This window comes from Anomalospiza imberbis, chromosome 6 (assembly GCF_031753505.1).
Source record: "Anomalospiza imberbis isolate Cuckoo-Finch-1a 21T00152 chromosome 6, ASM3175350v1, whole genome shotgun sequence".
NCBI classification, from domain to species: Eukaryota; Metazoa; Chordata; class Aves; order Passeriformes; family Viduidae; genus Anomalospiza; species Anomalospiza imberbis.
In genome coordinates this window covers 39,706,770-39,717,236 of record NC_089686.1, presented here as the reverse complement: position 1 = coordinate 39,717,236, position 10,467 = coordinate 39,706,770, and the positions used below count along the sequence as shown (strand labels likewise).

Genomic DNA, 10,467 nt, shown 5'->3' with positions numbered 1-10,467 from the left:
CTATTTCCCCTTCACTGTAAAACATTCTTTATTTACAGTCAAGAATGAAAACCCTTAAGCTTTTGTTAGATCATAAAAGCTTTTTTATAGCAGCTGAAATGAGGATTTTGATTCTGATTTTGATTAGTTCTTACTAAGTTATGCAGTTCTCCCAGTGATCATGTTCCTGTGAAATTTCTCCAGGACCTGGACTTGCTTGTGTCGAATGAGGATGTGGGGACGAATCTTGGCAATGGCCTCTATTGCTTCCTGAGGGCTCCAGTGATGCAGCTGAAAAGGCAGAAACCCAGCAAGTGAAAATCCATTCCATCTTTGCACCAGTTAATGGAACCATCCGGAGGCTATGGACAGTATCAGAGGTGTTAGAAAGCTTGCTGCTGCTTTGCCCCTTAGGTTACTTGATGTTCCTCTCAGAGAGGCCTGCAAGCCACACATTCATGAAATGAATCCCTCAGTTATAGAGGAATGGTTGCTGCCTGCATCCTCCACTTTCTGTCTCACTCACTCTTCCTTCCTGTTGTGAACAGTTCCCTGTCCTAGCCCCACTAGACCAGAGCAAAAATGCAGCTCGATTTTTAAATTTTTTTAAAAAACTCTACTGGTACTCCCATCACATTTCAGCACTTAGTGGAAAGTTTTCTTTTCAACAGTAATGTAAAATTTTCTAGGGAGCACTTAGTAACACCAAGGGAAGAATCCACAGGTGGGATTTTGTTCTTAGTGTTGGCTTCCCCAGTTGGGTTGGTAAAGGAACTCAGAAAACAAGTCAGTTCTCTTGATCTGAATTGTATTTATGGAAAAGTGTAGGAAGGCTCACCACTCCAGTGAACCAAGGATAAAATACGAACAACAAAAACGTATGTTTATCTGCTAAGTGAACCTACATTCATGAGTGACTTGTTATTCCCACCTCAATCTGTTCCTCCACAGAAAGAATTAAGAAAAGCAGAATAATTCAAAATTTGCATTTGCATTCAAAACAAGGTAAGTTTGAGACCTCTCTTAAAATGGGTGTCCAAGCTCTGTAAAATCACGGAATATTAACCTGTACATGCTCAGACGTCCTGAGCAAGAGTAAACTATAAAGGTTGTCTGCATTTTATTTCCATTTTTTAAATGAAAATTCACCCCATTTAGCAGAGACTCCTGACCTGAATTAAGTATGCTGCCACCATGGTGGCACTGCGGGAGCGTCCTGCCTTGCAGTGCACATAGACGCTGTTACCATGGGCTCGGTGTCTCAGGATGAACTCCACGCCCTTGTGCAGGTTGTCCAAGGTGGGGACTCCTGTTAGATCCACAGTGCTGAGACGCAGTTGCTCCACTCCCATTGCCTCCCATTCCTGTAACAGACACAGCAGATTTGGTCAGTGAACTTTTGGGTTGGTTGTTTTACTGAAAGAAACTCAGAACCTGTTGAGACAGTTGGGAAATTCAGAGAGGCTTTAAACAGACTTTGAACATCAATCCTTCCAATCAGATGTATGAAAATTTCAGTCCTGGTCATCAGAAGGTAGTAGTTAAAGGGGACTAAAAAAATGTGTTTCAGCTAAAGGAAAAGAGAGAGGTTGGGACCTCTTCCCAACCCAAAGGCATTACTGTATAGTGATGCATGTGGGTTCCATGCTTCCTGTCTTTCCCTGCCGCTGCAGCAGCAGTTCCCTCGCATGCTCACGTTTTACTGGTTTGACACATAGTTTTTTAAGTCGGCTTAGGTACGAGTAGTCCCGGCTTTGCCGCCACAGAACTTGGCGGTCGCTGCCGGGATGACGGCAGGAGGCGGCTAAAGCCTCACCTGTGCCGGGACAGACAGCGATGAGAGACCGGGCCGGGGGGGGCGGTACGGGGGCGGGGGGACACTCCAGCAATCCCGGGGCTCACCTGGGCAGAAAAACAGAGGAACCGGGTCTCATAGTCCTCAGTGAGGGTGACCACGCCGCGCACGTTCTCCTCCGCCACCAGCTGCGGGCACAGGCACCGTAAGGGACCGCCGCTCCTCCCGGCCCGGCCCGCCCCGCTGCGCCCGCCTTACCCTGCGGATGCGCCCCCGCAGCGGCAGCGCCCCGAGCAGCACGACCTCATCGATGCGGTGGAACCAGGGCCGGCGGGACCCGGGCAGCCGCGCCCGCGCGACCGTGTACAGCAGCGACGGGTAGAAAAGAAGCCGCGCCGCGCCGGCGCCCAGCGCCTCCACCACCCCCATGCGCGCCGGGGCCGCGCCGCGCCGCGCCGGGCCGGGCCGGGCCGACGGGCGGGGGAGCGCCGCGGATGCGCGCACCGAGCGTCACCAGGGGCGCACCCGCGGCGGGGCCGGGCCGCGGGCGGGAGGCATCCGGCAGGGCCGGAGCGGGGCGGAGCCGGGCGGGGCGCGGCGGGGCCGGCGGGGCGGGGGGGGCGGGCGCGCGGCCCCGGCCCCCCCACGCCGCGCCCGCCGTGGTCTCTCCCGGAAGCGCCGCCATCTTGCAGAGCCGGCCCGAGGCGGCGCAGGGAGCGGAGCGGGGCGCGGGCGGATCCCGGGGCAGGTGAGGGCGGCGCCGCCGGGAGGAGCTCGGGCCGCGCACGGCACGGCAGGGACGGCACGGCAGGAACGGCGCGGGGCCGAGCCGAGCCGGCGGGAAGCGCGATCCCTCTCGCGCAGGTAACGGCTCCTTGCCCCTTCTCCCCCGTTCCCCGGCGCTCCCGCCGCGAGGCCCCTCGTGCCGGGCCGAGGCGGCCGCCCCGCTCCGGCCTGCGGGGGAGCCGCGGCCGCCGCCGCCCCTTGCGCGCCATCCCGGGGCGGTGCCGCCCCGCCGGGAGCCCCTCCGGGGCCCGGAGCGGGAGGCTGCAGGGTGTCGTATCTGATCCGAGCGCTGACAGCGCCGCGGGCGGTGGCGGTGGCGCTGCGGGTGCGAGCTCGGCCCGCGGCGGCGGCGCCATTGGGGGCGGGGGGGCTGCGGCGAGGCCGGGCGGGGGAGAGGCTGCCCCGGGCTCGGGCCCCGTCAGCCTGCCGGGCTGGGCGCCCCGGGCACTTAGAGGAACCTGGGGTGCGGTTGCTGTTGTGGTCGGTATGGTGCGGGTCTGTCCGCTGGAGCAGTGAAATGTGTGCTGGTGCACCAGGGGTGGAGGCGAGCCAGGCATACGAGAAGCACGATCAGGGAAATTGGAGTTAAGCACAGTGTGAGGATTTGCAGCCCTCAAGTATGAGAAGGCGTGACAGACACTACTGGAATGAAGCAGGAAGAGGAATATAAAAACCAGGAGAGACGGAGCGTAAAATGGGTGATAAATACGTGAAGAAGAGTAAAGGTTGATAACAGCATGCTTTATTAATAGGACTGTTAGGAGAAGGTAGTTGAGAGGCAACCTTAGAATACACTCCTTTAAATTCCTGAGGAATTGTGGCCCAGACATTTTCACCTTTAGGCACAAGCATTCTCTTCTCCTAGAAGTTGTCGGGGAACATTTTTCAAGCATTGCAGCTTTCTTGTATGTCCTGCTTGAGTGTGGTCGTTGGGTGTGTTTCACCAGTTCGCTGGATTTAGAAAAGTATTTGGTGGGGACTTATATCATGAAGCACACTTGACTTCTAGCTTACAAGACCTTGTGTTTTCTGACTATCTCGAATTTGTGTTTTTATTTTTTTGTGTATGTCTGTCCTTTCTTACTCTTTGTACCAGTGATCACAAAAATTGCTGAACTCTCTCCTAGTGTATTTTATTGTCTCCTCTATTGTTTTTCTCTAGGTTAGTTCATCAGATAGATTTTACTGCACTGACTTGGCATTGCACAGCCATAATAAACCCATCACATTTTTATTATTTTTTCCATTCCCCTCGGCTGTGTTCTTGGGATCTCTGCATAATATGAAAAACTGCATCTTCCTAGAATTGTGTCTGGACCTAAGTCTTGAAGAAGCAGCATTGCTGGAAATACTGCTGCTGTGGTAGATGTTTAAAATTAATCCATATGTCTTTAGGTTGAGCCAGGAAGTGTTAGAGTGGGTACAGCTTGCATCTAGCAGCTTAATATGTTCAGTTGCATTGCTGCTGATGAAGAGCCCCCAGGACAGGAGCACAAGTCTTATACCTGCTCAGAGATATGGGTGCAAATGTATATACTACTAAAATTCCTAAATAGGATTTTTAAAATATGGTGATGTAAAGTATTCTTTTTTTTTAGATGGTTACTGTTCTCTTTCAGCCTCTGCTCACGTTCAAAATTATTGCTGATATTTATTTTTGGAAGGCATACCCTGTTCCTGAGGACTGTATTCACCATTTCTGAATGATCATTCTTGCATAGCTGTCTTTATTCTGGTTTTCCTTTCCCTGTCTAAGTTTCTAATGTTACATACATGTTTCCCCTTTGTGTATCTGTTTGTTTTTTTTTTAAATAGGTAACAAAATAATTGATGCAAGCATAGGACATTCTGTTTACATGCAAAAGAAAGCAGGAACACAGCATCTGCAGAAAAGCAGACGATTGAAAAGTGACTGTTCTGAAGTCATGAACACTAAAACATGAAGATTTATGTGTTAGGTAGTTTTGTTTTGAGAGTGAATTACCTACAAAAGTGAGAAGAATGTATCCATCTTTCACTATGGGAGATAGGGTAAAGAAATCCATAGTAGTACTACTGTGTACTTCTTACTGTATCCATGTTTTTGCTAGGCCTCCAAAACTTGATGCTCTTCTAGGATTATCTTTGAATGGCAGGGGGAAGGTTTTTTTAGTTCTTCTACACGTAGGGCTTCTGAAAACATACTCCCTGGCACCACTCCTCTGAAGGGGAAAGCAGGAAATGTGGCAGGATCATTGATATACAATAGTTGTCTATCTCATTAATAATAAATCCATGCCTTGCCAAGTAACCTGTACATCAGCTGAAGAATCATTGATTGAAACAAAATATGATGCTTTGAAATAATATTTATAATGTTGTGTAAATTTTCTTCTAAAATCACTAACAGTATCCTGTATTGGTTGAATTTCATAAAAGGTGGATTCTTATGTGATTCTTAAATATTTAGATTCACTTTGAATTAAGTAAGATTCTGCCTGAAATCCAGTGTCTAATTGAACTTATTGGGAAACTTTGTTGTGAGCATGTTGCTTCTTAACTATTTCTTGCATATTTTTCTGGAATGTGGCTGTTCTATTGATTATCAGTTACTGAGTCATCTGCCACAAATCTCTTCAGAGTGCCCACTCTGATTTTTCCTTTAGTGCCTATTTCAGAGTAGGTGGGAAGTGAGACAAATTGTCATAGTTTCTAAGATTTCCTGGTTGTTAGCCTTTAGCACTGAGATCCAAGAACCCACTGTTCTGGCTGTTGACTGGAGACTGTTCTTAAGTGAATATGTCCAGTTTTCCAAAATGTAATGTGAGACAGCTGCAATAGTCAAATGCACTCAGATCTATATTTCTGCTTTCTTGTTTTTCAGTCTAGCCATGAATGTCTGAAATGTTTTATTTCTACCTGGGCATGTTTAGTATTGCTCGTCCTTCCAAGACTATGTGCAGAGTTATTCAATGCCTTCAGGCAAGAAGGTATGATTTTTATTCACTGATCAGATATTTGGCAGGAGAAAAAAATAGTATAGAAGAAAAGAAGACTAAAATATTTCAGTATTTATTAGAGTGGGGATTGTAAATTGAGGAAAGTTATCTAGGGCCTCTAGTGGGTATTTCCCAAAGTATCACAGAGCAGGATCTTGAGTGGTGATCCTGTTACAAGATTCCTTGAGGCAAGAGAGGTCATCTTGATTGGAAAAAGTAACCAGTAGTTTTACTGCCTTTCTTCCAGTCATCAGAGATACTTTTTATATGAATAAATGCAAGAATGCAAAATACCACACTTTCTGCAATTGTTCTCTACAACAGTATTTTATGAAGATGCCAAGACACTTTGTGTTTGGGACATAAGAATGAAAAGAGAGAGCTTTAGCATTCACATTTCAAGAGGAGATTTCCCAAATATCAACTGAACATTATCTTGTTTGCACCTGGTGTGAGACTCAAGCAAGTAGAAGTAAAATACACATTGGGTCAAAGCTGCAGTGCCACTTAGTCTTGCAAGTGCTTTGCTGTAGGGAGGAATAACTCACGAGTGAGCGGTGATGGACAGAGCAGGCTTATTTGTTTGAAAGCAATGGAGGTGCAGCACAGTCATTATCCCAAGGAAAGGAAGTCATCTTTGACATCTTGAGTAGCTTCAAACTTCCAGCTGTCTTAGCTCTGTGCTAAAGAAAATGCACCATTGCTAGATGAATTCAGGATGAACAATGAGCAGCTAGATGGCTGAACAGAAATCTTCAGTAGTTTCCAACTCTTAGTGAAGAATTTCAGTTTAGATGATGTGGTTTGTGTCACAGGTATATGTAATTGAAAGCCTTAGGCCAGAAGAGGAATCCTTGACCATGAGCTGTCTTGTCTGTCCCATGTATGCATGTTACCTTTGTATCTTCAGTATACTTAATATAGCATGGTCTGTCTTCTTGTTTTGTTTTTAGAAAAGGTGTGCTGGCTTACTGGCTGCTCTGTTAGAGGCAGAGTGTTAGTGGCAAACTGACAAACTGCAGGTTTTGATAATGAGTCTTTACTAATTTAGAATAGATTTATAACTGATTTAATGGCTTGGCTTGCAGTGGTAAAGTCCCAGGTTGATTTAAGATTATTTAAACTGGGTTTAAAACCATACTGCTCTGGGATTTTTACATTGGTTTGACTAAATTGCTTGTAATACAGCATGGAATAACTAGCTTGAGTATTGGTGAAATCCATGCAAATGAGCAGGCCGTTTGATTTCTTTGTCCTTTTCAGCAGCACACCTCCAGGAGATCTTGAATGAGCATGTGGATGAGAGGATGGGTGTTTGTTGAATATCTGATGCCATGCTGGTGTGGTATCTGGCAGGCCTTCCTTTGCAGAGCATTTTTTTTAATGCTTGCATGCTCTGTGTTCTCTCAGAACTGGGTGCTCTCCCAATTAATATAAGAACCCAGGTGACTGTCTTACATTGTTTTTACTTTAAATTAATTTGAGTTATTCAGGACCATGGTTTCTTTTTTTCACCCCTATCAAAACTGTTCTTTCGGGTAGTTTTCACTTCTGTCTACTGGCTGTTTTGTACTGCACCTTTCACAAAAATAATGTAGTTGTTATCCACTAGATTTCAGTATTTCACATGTCAAAGTGAAACTGTTTTCCTTCAAACATTATTTAAAATTCAGGCTTTCACTGAACCCATGCATATCCTCTGCTATTTTTGTCCCAAACTATGCAGTTCGAAAAATATTCCAATGTAGGCATGCAATCCACAAATTTTTTAGACTCTATTGGAAAGGGAATATTCCTGTCTGCTTTTTCCAATGTAATTCAAATCAAGCACTTAGCAGATAATGTCCAACTCTACATACAAAAAAAAAAAAAAAAAAAAAAAAAAAAAAAAAGGTAGCATCTTTCTTAATATATGTAGAGATTTGCAGGATGTACACCAGGCATCTTAATATCTCTGCAAAATCTTACAAGATAGAGTTTTGATAAATGTTTCTTCAGAAGGCAATGAAATATTGATCTTTCAGGAAGAGAGAATGTATTTTGAACATCATATCTAGCTTTTCCATTTTGTGTAGGCACAATACAGTGTAAAAGTAATTCTCTAATTTGTAGTTTTGTATTCCAAAGCAGAGCACCATCTGAAAATATTTTTTGCCTACTTACCTGTATTCCCTTGTTATTTGTCTTCAAAAATTTTCTGTTCTGCATTTAAAAATCTGAATTAAAAATACTTGGATGACAGATAAACTTAGTGATGAGTTGTATTTCTTCTTGAGTTTTTGTTGGTTGTTTTATCCTGCATGTGATTGTTCAATGACTACAGTGTGGAGCACAATTGAGGTTGAGTTGAAACAGTAAAAATTCCTTGCAGGGTCCTAAGTGACATTAGAAGTGATACCCTTAAAAATATCAATATGCAAAAGCTTTTTGGGGAAGAAAAAGATGTATATATTTACTTAAGATTTATATGTTTACTTCTCTAAAGCAGTTTTGACTGCTCAGAAATCCATGATTATTTGCATTGGAGACTTAGGAAACGTTTAGTGAGTATTTTCTGATACTTATGGACTAAAGCCACCCATGTTACACTCTGAATTATGCATTCAGTGCCAGAATTTGATCACTATCAGAGACTGGCTGTAGGTGGTACTGTCTGTATTTCACAGTGTGGAAGCTGCTATGCAAAATTTACTTTGGAATTTCTTTGGGTTTAAAATTATTTTTTAATTTAATCCAAGACTAAGTTAAATAGGCATTTCTTGGGGAGCAAGACTAGGGCACATATTCTTGATCCTTATTTGTAAGAAAAATAATTTAGGCTGTGCTTAGGTACAGAGCTAATTGTGCATATGCTGTTATCTTCCTGAATTTGCAGGGAGCCTAAACCATTATCTCAGTAATGAGAAATTTGAAAAAATATCGGGATTGTTGACTTTAATGCCAGCACTTTTGTGTCTACTTGCACGTGACATTAACAAAACTCCCCGACTAGTGTGCATCTCTGAGTTCTGAATTGGCTGCTGCATTCCTGATACAGCTGGAAGTTGCAACTTCCACTTACTTGTATGAAAGAACTTTCCTGGTAGCTCCTGTCAGGTAGTTTGGTATCACCACGTAAATGTAAGATACACCAAGGAGAAGCAATAGGCAGCAGCATGTGGTAATAAATAATTTATGAATAATGATGCTTTTTTAATATAAATGAAGCTGCTTTTGAGTTTGCAAACTGTCTTACTTGTGTACTAAAAATAAAAATAGACCGTGCCACTTCTATAGTTTTCGTAGGTTTTTTTTCTGTGAAGACTTACGGATTTGGGTCTTCAATTACACTTACTCTGCTCTTTCTGTGTCAGAATGTGAAAGGGGTGGGTTGGCTGGAGGGAGAAGAGGATGCAGCACAGAAGTGCATTTCTTCTGTTTTTAAGAAGAATGCATAGGAAAAGGTTTAGTTAGTGTTTAAATTCTGGCAAAAAGGACTACAGGGATATCAGACAAGATATGGCAGGTCAGCATAGTAATTAGTGTCACCCAATGAGAAAGGTCATGCTTCCTGGTCTGGGACAATACTTGAAAAGGGAGAAGGGTTTAAAAGGATTTCTGTAATTCAATTTGGGCTGGAGCAGGGAGAAGGTCAAACCAAGAACTTAATATGTGGTTGTGTGTGTCCAAAAGCAGCAAGGAAGACTTCACTAGTTCAGTAGTTATTGAAATGTTGGTGGTTGTGGGGATTCCCTGGGAAGAAGATTTTTGTCTTGTTTCTGAGTAGCTGCCCAGATTTTGTTGGTGAATAGTGTTAGATGTTTGTTCATTATTAATGTGGGCGCAAGCAAAGTGGAGTTGGAACTCATTTCAAAACAGTAACTCCTTTAGGTTTGTACGCTTTAATTCTTTTCTCTTCTTGCGCGGTGTGACAGTGAATGAGGGTGTGTGTAAAGAACTTGTCTTAGCAATGGACTCTTTCAGAGACCATGTATGGGTAAAGCAGTTCGGCTGGTTCAGCTCCTGCTCCTCCCTCTTGGGGAGCTGAGCAGAATCTCTTCTGTTGAAAGGGTTGTTCCACTTTCTGCTTTCTATATTTGTCCAGCAGAGCACACTGGCTCACCAGGCAGTGTGGCTGGCCTGGTGGGCATTTGCTGAGCAGAATTGAGAGCCAGGGCTTACAATCTCTGTTATGTCCATCTGTCTGTCTGTCTCTGTACAACTGGTGTTCCAAGTGAAAGGCAATCTGTTTGTGGTTGTTGTCTTTTTTGTAAACTGCAGTTCATCCAAATTTGGCAGTCTAGGGACTGGAAACTGAGGAGTTGTCTTGCAGGGGCAATTTGTAATGGATAACAGTGGCATCAGAAAGACACAGATTTAACCTCCAAAAGAGCTCCTGTTTTCTGGGATGAGGATTTTAATCTCCCTTCCTGCTTTGGGGAGTGATTAGCCAAGGCCTGTATCCTTCCATAAAAGGTCTGTTGTCACTGTCTGCCTTGAAGATTAATGAAAGCTAGATCCTGTCCTGGAAGATCTGAGTGCTGTTTGCTTGTTATGGGCAATGGGGATTAATGAGGAGCTAGACCCTGGCCTGCCTAGTTTGGAATCAGGAGTTGGTGTTCAGGGATGGGGCTTGTAGGAAATACCTTGTTAGGAAGGGCTGGAAACTTGCAGCTAAGACTTCCCTGACTGTGTGCTTGCATAAACTTTGTATTGAGGCGCTGCACACATTGGGATTACTATTCACAATTGCTTTTTTTTAATAGTAGATCAGTTGAACTAGTAGTGCAGAATGTCTGTTAGCTGCTACACTGTAGTAAACTGCTGATACAATCTTCGAGTTGCAGGAAGGTGCTCAAAATAGTGGCAGCAATTGAATACACCATTAACTGTGGCAATAATTTTTTGAGAGAGAGAAAAAGGGCAATTGATTATAGGGTACTTTTTCTA

The 10,467-nt window shown here is 44.3% G+C and overlaps 2 protein-coding genes across 7 annotated transcripts in view; one reads left to right on the top strand and one right to left on the bottom strand.

The window, feature by feature from the left end:
* Window positions 1-10: 10 nt before the first annotated feature.
* PTPMT1 (protein tyrosine phosphatase mitochondrial 1) lies at window positions 11-2,354 on the bottom strand. Its single transcript, XM_068193676.1, has 4 exons — window positions 2,033-2,354; window positions 1,882-1,962; window positions 1,152-1,343; window positions 11-270 (listed from the first exon to the last, which is right to left on the bottom strand). Exons 1-4 carry the CDS (start codon window positions 2,201-2,203, stop codon window positions 139-141), a joined length of 576 nt encoding a protein of 191 aa, XP_068049777.1. The 5' UTR covers window positions 2,204-2,354; the 3' UTR covers window positions 11-138.
* Window positions 2,355-2,363: 9 nt separating this feature from the next.
* The window catches only part of CELF1 (CUGBP Elav-like family member 1), a 61,425-nt gene continuing 53,321 nt past the window's right edge, over window positions 2,364-10,467 (top strand). Inside the window, exon 1 of one of the 6 annotated variants that reach the window (XM_068193649.1) lies at window positions 2,364-2,638. The gene's annotated coding sequence lies outside the window, so the exon portion shown is untranslated. Of the gene's footprint in view, window positions 2,639-4,349; window positions 4,592-10,467 lie in introns of those variants that run through there. The other 5 variants (XM_068193650.1, XM_068193644.1, XM_068193645.1 and 2 more) reach the window with 5 other exon arrangements.

What these genes read in the sequence shown, in the direction of transcription:
- PTPMT1 (XM_068193676.1), bottom strand. Translation starts at nt 2,203, where the DNA reads ATGGGGGTGGTGGAGGCGCTGGGCGCCGGCGCGGCGCGGCTTCTTTTC. An exon ending in TGCGGGGGCGCATCCGCAGG is followed by an intron (nt 1,963 to 2,032) that starts GTAAGGCGGGCG and finishes CTGTGCCCGCAG; the next exon opens with CTGGTGGCGGAGGAGAACGT. An exon ending in TCCTCTGTTTTTCTGCCCAG is followed by an intron (nt 1,344 to 1,881) that starts GTGAGCCCCGGG and finishes TGTCTGTTACAG; the next exon opens with GAATGGGAGGCAATGGGAGT.